This window comes from Stylophora pistillata, chromosome 11, assembly GCF_964205215.1.
Source record: "Stylophora pistillata chromosome 11, jaStyPist1.2, whole genome shotgun sequence".
In the NCBI taxonomy this organism is placed as follows: domain Eukaryota; kingdom Metazoa; phylum Cnidaria; class Anthozoa; order Scleractinia; family Pocilloporidae; genus Stylophora; species Stylophora pistillata.
In genome coordinates this window covers 13,159,856-13,169,639 of record NC_142529.1, presented here as the reverse complement: position 1 = coordinate 13,169,639, position 9,784 = coordinate 13,159,856, and the positions used below count along the sequence as shown (strand labels likewise).

The 9,784-nt window shown below is 39.6% G+C and overlaps 1 protein-coding gene across 3 annotated transcripts in view; it reads right to left on the bottom strand.

Annotated features, from left to right (window-relative positions):
- Positions 1-408: 408 nt before the first annotated feature.
- Positions 409-9,784, bottom strand: part of LOC111344347 (uncharacterized) — a 33,927-nt gene continuing 24,551 nt past the window's right edge. The window contains exons 2-4 of one of the 3 annotated variants that reach the window (XM_088739180.1): positions 8,346-9,744; positions 2,230-7,620; positions 409-1,737 (exon numbers count right to left, since the gene is read on the bottom strand). In XM_088739180.1, coding sequence (XP_088595306.1) covers positions 1,680-1,737; positions 2,230-7,586 — 5,415 coding nt within the window. In that variant the 5' untranslated portion in view covers positions 7,587-7,620; positions 8,346-9,744 and the 3' untranslated portion in view covers positions 409-1,679. Of the gene's footprint in view, positions 1,738-2,225; positions 7,621-8,345; positions 9,745-9,784 lie in introns of those variants that run through there. The other 2 variants (XM_088739179.1, XM_088739181.1) reach the window with 2 other exon arrangements.

The window sequence follows — 9,784 nt, the reverse complement described above, 5'->3', positions numbered from 1 at the left end:
CAGTACTGCTGTTTCTTCAAAAGCGTATGCTTTTTACTCTTCAATTGACAGGTGTCACATCGTGACAGTTACTTTTCAAAAAACTGTTTCAAAATTTGTTCGGAAGCCTTACAAATAAAAATGTTTCGGCGAAAGCTTTCTCTTTAATTTGAATAAAGTTTGTTTTCTTTATAACTAATCGCTATCAAATTGTTAAGTTCAAGGAGGATTTTCCCGTAATTAAACTCGTGATTGTAGCCCTAAGTCATTTGGGTTCTTAGGCACTTCGTCCCATGCAAAACCCTTTTAAATATTTATCAATCATTGATCTTGCCTCATCTCACATATGGTTTGGCGGCTTTGGGTCAAGCTGCCAAAACCCATTTACAAAAAATTCTCGTGCTTCAAAAACGAGTTCTTCGTTTGATATACTTTTCTGAACCTGGAGCCCATACTGTGCCTTTATTTATTTCCTCAAAAATTTTACCTTTACAAATGTTATATGCTGAAAAAGTATCTTCTATAATGTTTGACGTGTCCTGCATGAATGCTCCGTCTAACATCTGTGACTTCTTTACTAAAACTAATTCAAAGCACAAGCGTGAGACGAGGTTTTCTTCGTCTCGAAATTATTATGTTAAAACTTCAAGACTGAATCTAAATCAAGATTCTTTTTCCAGGTTTGGAGTTAAACTTTGGAACGCAATTCCTAACGAATTTCGTCAACTCTCCAAAGGAGCTTTTAAGAAAAATCTTCATAACTTTTTGCTCTCGATAATGGAAGCAGAGGACGATTATGTTGAAGTGCCCATTCTTCTACAAAAAATGGCAAATTCTGTATCCTTTAATCAATGTACTAATAATCGATAGGTTCTGTTAGGATTAAATTTGATTGCAATACTATTCTGTAAGACTATATATTTTGCAACCCTAGCTTGTTTTTCAGTAATTCTTATTTATCCAGATAGCTTACTTAGTTACTTTACAATTATTAGTTAGTTAGTTAGTTAGTTACTTAGTTAGGTAGTTAGTTAGTTAGTTAGTTAGTTACTTTACAATTATTATATTATCTGTTACTATTACTGTTATTACTGTTACTGTTATTATTATATTATCTTTTTGATTTTTGCCTTGGTATCGCACGCCCTTTTTTTTCTCTTCTCTGTTTCCTTACTACGCCTATCTCTCGTGCATCGTTCGTCCTAAATGTCTCTCTGATTGATTGCTGCTTTAGAATCTTTCGCAATGTTTTTCTCTAAGTGTTACATTTTTTCAATCTGTCCATTATTTTCCTAAGGGAGAATTGAAGATTAGATCATGGCTGCTTTGCAGCCATTTCCGGAGTCGTCACGCCAGGCGAAGTTACTCGCCTGGCGTGACGACTCCAGAAATGGCTGCAAAGCAGTCTATTTAAATTGAGGACTCATTTTTTTCTAACAAATCTTTTCCAATATTCTCACATTAAACATACAGCTAAGTTCCTGTGTTCAATTCCCCCATCCCTATTCCTTTTAGTCTCCTAGTGATAAACCTGATAGAAAAAAAAAACGGTTGAATTGCAACTTTCAGTGTCGCCCACTTTCGAATCAGCCATGTTCACAAAAACGTGCCAAAGCAATATTACCAAACTTATACAAAATGTCTGCGTAGAGTTATACTAGTGTTCAGTTAAGGAAGGATGCAGAAAGGATAATCTTTGATCAGTCACGACTCTTGTTCTTCTCTGCTTCATTGTTGTCCTCTTCAAGTTCTTCTTTCCTAAAACAAACGTACGTTTGTCACCTTTTTGACTTTAAAGCACACATATCAGATTTACTAAAAGAAGCAACTTACATAATCATGTGTGACCTCCAAACTTTCCAAATTAACAACAGTCACAAGTGTGCTAGTTATTAATTTTTTACAAATCAAGTTTAGTTGTTTAAAGTTTGGTTATGTTTCTCAGATTGTCTTCAATGTCATAGCGTCTAGCGTCGTATCAATACTTGAGCAATAATTTCAGAATATCTTTCGTACAAAAGCAAATCTAATTCAAGGCTATTTTAAGAAACAAATTCACAAAATTTTCTGGCTCCGTGCACCAAACAAACCATCTTCTAGTTCTTGACATTTATGGATGAAAAAAAAAAAAAGACAAAAACAGCGTAAAACAAACGAACAAACAAACAAAAACACAAGTTGATCACCTGAACAAGCTAAGGTAACTAATGTCACTTATAGAAAATCGCGTATCTGAACTACTAGACTTACCCTATTTTTGTAAAATCAAATGACACGTTATCCCCCATTAGCACGAATGGAGCCCATTGGGAAGGTTTCGGAAATCCGTTGCTCCTCAACCATTTTATGGCCTGGTCAAGAGATTCACTGGCACTTTCACCACGAACGAGGTGTTTGTAGAAATGTTTCATGAACTTCGCTGTTGCTTCGTCTTCGAGGGCCCACGATGCTGCCAACACCGAACGTGCACCGGATGCCAAGAAGGCTCGAGCAATTCCAAGAACTCCTTCCTTTTTAATCGTTCCACGCCCACTGTGAGAACAGCTAAGCACTACCAGTTTAGCTCGCACTTGCACTCCTAAAATATCGGACACTGACAGGAGGTAGTCTTCCTCTTGTGGAATACTAGTACTGTTAGTAGTACATTGAGGGGAGAGGGCAACCTCTCCTCTTTCGGCTTTTCCTTCTGCGGCAAGATGTATCAGACTCACTGAGGATAGGAGCTGAAGTACCGACTGCTTTGTTGCGCGCTCTCCTAACAAAGGCTGAACGTTCAGCACTTGACCAACCATCTCTGCTTCCTTACTTGCCCAGAATGATGATGTAACGTTAGTGAGACGTCCATTGCAATGCACTTTCCCAACCGTAGGGTCACCCACTACCAGTGCACCAGTTTGATAGTGGTAGCGCGCCGGACATTCCTGAATGAGCCCGAGAGTCGTTAGAGAAGGGGCGATGCGTATTCTGTACTTCTCTGATAAATACTTTCCAGCTGGTTGATCACGCAAGGCGGCAAATGGGACTCGGTACGAGAAACGATCCGGCACAATGATGATTTCGGGCTCTGTAAGAAAATCTGCCACAGGAGCGATGATCCACTTGTAACACAAATGATTAATTCTCTCGGTATCTTCGGTTTCGTTACCACTCAAAGTTGCTCGGCTCTCTTCATGAAGAGGTGTCGTCACGTTGTCATCCAAAGATCGACCTTCACAATTCTCTGTGGGTAAAACGCCGAATCGGGTGGCGCTCTTCTTGAAAATTTTCTCCACCTCGCAAACTTCCTCGGCGATAGGAGTCTTGTGGTTCACTTCGCCTGTTACGCGAAAGATGATGTCTCCATTTGCTTTCAAAACCCAGAGAAGAACTTGCCGCTCATAATACGAAATGTACAATAAAGCACTGTTACTTTCTTTTTTCACGATGTCTTCAATCCCGAACCATGATTGTGGATCAGCTGAGATGTGGCTTTTGACGGAGAAGTTGTCTGCCATGAATTCTGCGAGGACTCTTGCTCGTCCCAGCTCCTCGACATAAAGAGCATCTCGAATACTTCCACTGACGCAAAGCAACCTTGTAAGCAACTTGTAAGGAAAACCACCATGCTTCTCTAACAGAGAAATGTTCAATTCTTCGTTTCCCTTCAGAGAGTATCTCAATTGTTCGTATGTTTCAATGCATTGAAGAAGATATTGCTTTGCTTCTAAGATGTTTGAATGCGATACCTTTAACAGCGCGATATTGAGAAGGCTTTGAAACTCAGTCATTCTGTCTCCAACTTGGTTGCTTATAGAGCGAGCTTTCGCTGAATAATCTTCTGCCTTGTCGCATTCTCCGAGCGATCGAGATAGGCCTCCAAGGCTTAAGTACATTCGTGCTTCGATTTCTCTATTTCCACACTCCTTGACGGCGGCAAGCGCCTTTTCATAATGTTCTTTTGCGTTCTGATTGTCATTCACAGAAGCAAAGACAGCTGCCAAACTTGCGGAGGCCTGGGCTTCTGCTTCTCTGTGACCAGTGGCAACACTGACGCTGTGTGCTTTCTCGAAATACCCTTTAGCTTGCCGATATTTTCGAAGCTGATAATAGATATTTCCAAGACTTAAGTATCCCGATCTTTCCGTTTCTCTGTCGCCAATTTCTAATGCGATAGCAAGTGCTTTCTCGTGATATTCTTTTGCCTTCTGATATTCGCCAAGGGTTTGAAACAGAGCTCCGAGGTTTCCATAACTTCTTCCTTCTCCTTGTCTTTCGCCAGTTTCTAATGCGATGGCAAGTGCTCTCTCGTGACACTCTTTAGCTTTCGCGTATTCGCCAAGGCTTTGAAACAGAGTTCCGAGGTTTCCGTAACTTCTTTCCTCTCCATGTCTGTCACCAATTTTAATCGCGATGGCAAGTGCTTTCTCGTGATATTCTTTAGCCTTCTGAAATTCTCCAAGGGTTTCAAACACAACTCCCAAGTTTCCATAGCTTATTTCTTCTCCTTCTCTGTCGCCAATTTCTATTTCGATGGCAAGTGCATTCTTGTGAAATTCTTTAGCTTTCTGATATTCGCCAAGGGTTTGAAAGAGAACTCCGAGGCTTCCGTATCTTCTTCCTTCTCCTTGTCTGTCGCCAATTTGTATCGCGATGATAAGTGCTTTTTCTTGATATTCTTTAGCTTTCTCATAATCGCCAAGGCTTTTAAACAGAGCTCCGAGGTTTCCATAACCTCTTTCCTCTCCTTGTCGGTCGCCAATTTTGATCGCGATAGCAAGTGCTTTGTCGTGATATTCTTTAGCCTTTGGATATTCTCCAAGGAAATAAAACAAAGTTCCGAGGTTACTGTATCTTGTTCCTTCTTCTCGTCTGTCACCAATTTCTAACGCGATGGCAAGTGCTTTCTCGTGATGTTCTTTCGCCTTCTGATGTTCGCCAAGGTTTTGAAACAGAGCTCCGAGGTTTCCGTGAATTCTCTCTTCTCCTCTTCTGTCGCCAATTTCTTTCGCGATGGCAAGTGCTTTCTCGTAGTTTTCTTTAGCCTTCTCATATTCGCCAAGGGTGCAAAACAGAGTCCCGAGGTTTCCGTAACTTCTTTCTTTTCCTTCTCTGTCGCCTATTTCTATCCCGATGGCAAGTGCTTTCTTGTGAAATTCTTTAGCCTTCTGATATTCGCCAAGGGTTTGAAACAGAACTCCGAGGATTCCGTGTCTTTTTCCTTCTTCTTGTTTTTCGCCAGTTTTGATCGCGATGGCAAGAGCTTCTTCGTGATATTCTTTAGCTTTCTGATATTCGCCAAGGGTTTGAAACAGAGCTCCGAGATTTCCATAACTTCTTCCTTCTCCTTGTCTTTCGCCAGTTTCTAATGCGATGGCAAGTGCTCTCTCGTGACACTCTTTAGCTTTCGCGTATTCGCCAAGGCTTTGAAAGAGAGCTCCGAGGTTTCCATAACTTCTTCCTTCCCCTTGTCTGTCGCCAGTTTCTAATGCGATAGCAATTGCTCTCTCGTGATACTCTTTAGCTTTCGCGTATTCGCCAAGGCTTTGAAACAGAGTTCCGAGGTTTCCGTAACTTCTTTCCTCTCCATGTCTGTCACCAATTTTAATCGCGATGGCAAGTGCTTTCTCGTGATATTCTTTAGCCTTCTGAAATTCTCCAAGGGTTTCAAACACAACTCCCAAGTTTCCATAGCTTATTTCTTCTCCTTCTCTGTCGCCAATTTCTATTTCGATGGCAAGTGCATTCTTGTGAAATTCTTTAGCTTTCTGATATTCGCCAAGGGTTTGAAAGAGAACTCCGAGGCTTCCGTATCTTCTTCCTTCTCCTTGTCTGTCGCCAATTTGTATCGCGATGATAAGTGCTTTTTCTTGATATTCTTTAGCTTTCTCATAATCGCCAAGGCTTTTAAACAGAGCTCCGAGGTTTCCATAACCTCTTTCCTCTCCTTGTCGGTCGCCAATTTTGATCGCGATAGCAAGTGCTTTGTCGTGATATTCTTTAGCCTTTGGATATTCTCCAAGGAAATAAAACAAAGTTCCGAGGTTACTGTATCTTGTTCCTTCTTCTCGTCTGTCACCAATTTCTAACGCGATGGCAAGTGCTTTCTCGTGATGTTCTTTCGCCTTCTGATGTTCGCCAAGGTTTTGAAACAGAGCTCCGAGGTCTCCGTAAATTCTCTCTTCTCCTCTTCTGTCGCCAATTTCTTTCGCGATGGCAAGTGCTTTCTCGTAGTTTTCTTTAGCCTTCTCATATTCGCCAAGGGTGCAAAACAGAGTCCCGAGGTTTCCGTAACTTCTTTCTTTTCCTTCTCCGTCGCCTATTTCTATCCCGATGGCAAGTGCTTTCTTGTGAAATTCTTTAGCCTTCTGATATTCGCCAAGGGTTTGAAACAGAACTCCGAGGATTCCGTGTCTTTTTCCTTCTTCTTGTTTTTCGCCAGTTTTGATCGCGATGGCAAGAGCTTCTTCGTGATATTCTTTAGCTTTCTGATATTCGCCAAGGGTTTGAAACAGAGCCCCGAGGTTTCCGTAACTTCTTTCTTCTCCATGTCTGTCTCCAATTTTGATAGCGATGGCAAGTGCTTTCTCGTGATATTCTTTAGCCTTCTGAAATTCTCCAAGGGTTTGAAACACAACTCCCAAGTTTCCATAGCTTATTCCTTCTCCTTCTCTATCGCCAATTTCTATTTCGATGGCAAGTGCATTCTTGTGAAATTCTTTAGCTTTCTGATATTCGCCAAGGATTTGAAACAGAACTCCAAGGCTTCCGTATCTTCTTCCTTCTCCTTGTCTGTCGCCCATTTGTATCGCGATGACAAGTGCTTTTTCTTGATATTCTTTAGCTTTCTCATAATCGCCAAGGCTTTTAAACAGAGCTCCGAGGTTTCCGTAACTTCTTTCCTCTCCTTGTCGGTCGCCAATTTTGATCGCGATAGCAAGTGCTTTCTCGTGATATTCTTTAGCCTTTTGAAACTCGCCTATGGTTTGAAGCAAAGTTCCTAGGTTTCCGTAACTACTTTCTTCTCCTTCTCTGTCCCCAAGTTCTGTGGCAATGGGAAGTGCTTTCTCGTGATATTCTTTAGCCCTCTCATATTCGCCAAGGGTTTGAAACAAAGCTCCAAGGTTTCTATAACTTATTTCTTCCCCTTTTCTGTCGCCAATTTCTATTGTGATGGCAAGTGCTTTCTCAAAGTATTCCATAGCCATCTGCATTTCACGTAGGATATGACATACCAATCCAAGTCTTCCATGAACCAGTGCTTCTTCTCTTTTGCTGCCAGTCGTTTGCATGATGGTGAGTGTGTTTTCATAAAGTTGCTTTGCTTCCACAAACCGACTTTGTGCTCGATATTCGTCTCCCAGTTGTATGGTTAGTACTCCAGCGTTAAGAAACGTGTCAAGAAGTTTAGTGGCATATCTTGCTGCATTTGTGTAACCAAAGATGGCGTAGTATGCATTGAATATTGTATCCGAGATATCAAGGTCGATACCAGAATGAAGATTTTGGACTAGAGTTACGCATTCATTACATAACACAGTCGCTTGTATGCCACGATCAGTCTTGAGAAGAAATATGGCGATATCTAAACCTGTCTGGACTGTCCCTAAAATTTCTGCTGCTTCATTCATTGCAGCCTTCTCCTCTTTTTTAAAAGAACTGCCCCTGACGTGGGAAAAGAATCAACAAAAAGGAACTTAAAATGAAGTAAAAACAGAAAGCTGACAAATTTCTGTGTCCTCAAGCTGATTCGGGGGAGGTCGTCGTTTTCTTCCTCTTCACAAATGTCTGAGTGCGACATTCCTTTATCATTATTTTATTCAAACCAATCCCTAGTGCATCAGCAAAGTTGAATTCAAACAGTTTCTGAGCAGATTCACTTAACGCTATCAAGAAATATCGCCAAGAGATCAGCGGTTAATTTTGTTTGCATTAGACTTATTGAGTCACGTTTTGCTATGAATCGAAAATTTCTTGTTTTGACTCTAAAAAAGAAATAAAAAGTTTTTATTGTAAAATCTGGTTTTTTTTATTTTTTCGCGCGCGCGCGCGCGCCAGTCTATCGTTACGGTGGCCAATTTACCATTTCAACTTTGTTGATATATCGAAATTATATCGTGTCCTATTTGAGTTGAAACAAACTCTTTGGGATTGTTCAGAGGTCATATGATAAAATTCTTATTTACTGAGTTAGGTCAGGCTGGACGTTCATGACGCCCGAACCCACAGGCAGCCCAAGCTCTCTACTAGAGCCCAAGCTCACCACTAGAAAAGCGGACGTAACTCTTACCGTGTTGCGCAACGTTTTATATTTATAAAGGTTTGTATGGGTTATCGGTTTGCCTTAAAAGAGAGAAAAAAATTATTGTTTTGAAATAAAATGGGCTTACCTTATTGCCTTGTTGTTTTCTTCGTTGATTCCTAAGGTCTCAGGCCATTTTGAAGCGTTTTCGGCGAGTTAGCGCTATGTTGGTGTTTAGCAGTTGAACACCAACATGGCGCGCTAACTCGCCGAAAACGCTTCAAAATGGCCTGAGACACTAGCAATCAAGTAGTATAGGACTTGGGGCTTACGGAGCAAAACGCCAAAAATGGTAAAAAATCAAGCTTTACCAAAGCAATTTATATCATTCTTCAACCGATTCGCAGCGATTCATTTTCGATAGGCTCAGGACGACTTCATTTTCACCCTCTATAAAACCAAAAATAGTGAAAAATGAAGCTCTATCAAACTGTTTTGTATTACCATCAACCCTCATTATTCACAAGTTTGGTAAAAATACACTTAAAGAAAATTCACGTTCACAAAATATGAAGGAAATTATGGAAACTCTAAACAAAATAGAAAATCAAAAAACACTTAAAGAAAAATCACGTTCACAAAATATGAAGGAAATTATGGAAATTCTAAACAAAATAGAAAATCAAAATACACTTAAAGAAAATTCACGTTCACAAAATATGAAGGAAACTTTGGAAATATTGAATACAGAAAATCAAAATACACTTAAAGAAAATTCACGTTTACAAAATATGAAGGAAACTTTGGAAATATTGAATACACAAAATCAAATGAAACAAAAATTATCTAACCCATATATAGACATGAATAGAAACGAATTACAGAATCTGACAAAAGATCAACTGGTTGATATAGTCATGAATTTAAGACCTGTTCCAAAATATCAACCTAAAACATTGAAGCGTAAATTTAAATTCGCTCCACAGTTCAAAAATGTGAAACAGATGGCTCAAGATTATGAAGAAAACATTATCAAACCACCTATTCCTCTACCAAGAACAAAAAAGCCTGTTCCTCTACCAAGAACAAAAATCAATGAGACAAATAAGGCTTTGAAAGGATATACTAAATCAGATGAAATAAACATAAAAAATGATAAAGATCCATTACTTCAAATGCAAAGCACAAGATTAGCTGTTGGTAAATATCTTAAAAAGTTATTGGGCAAAATGAAAGGTTTCAAATTCACAGAAACGATGAAAATTACCTTTGAGAAACATATTGGTGATGAAGTTCAAACAAAAACGGCATACTTTAATAGCAAACCTCAAACAATAATAAATGGAACAGAAATAGCAGACTCTTTAAAATTAACAGAAGAACATATAACATTACAAATCGCACAATGGATTTCTGAATGATCTGGTTGGCGTATTCAATCAGTTGATAATCACTACATAAATATTGTGAAATATAATCCAACAAAAGGTTCATCTTACATTGAACTTCCATCAGAACTTAGAAATCCTATGAAAGGTTTGATCAATCTGAAAAATACAGATAATGAATGTTTCCGTTGGTGTCATA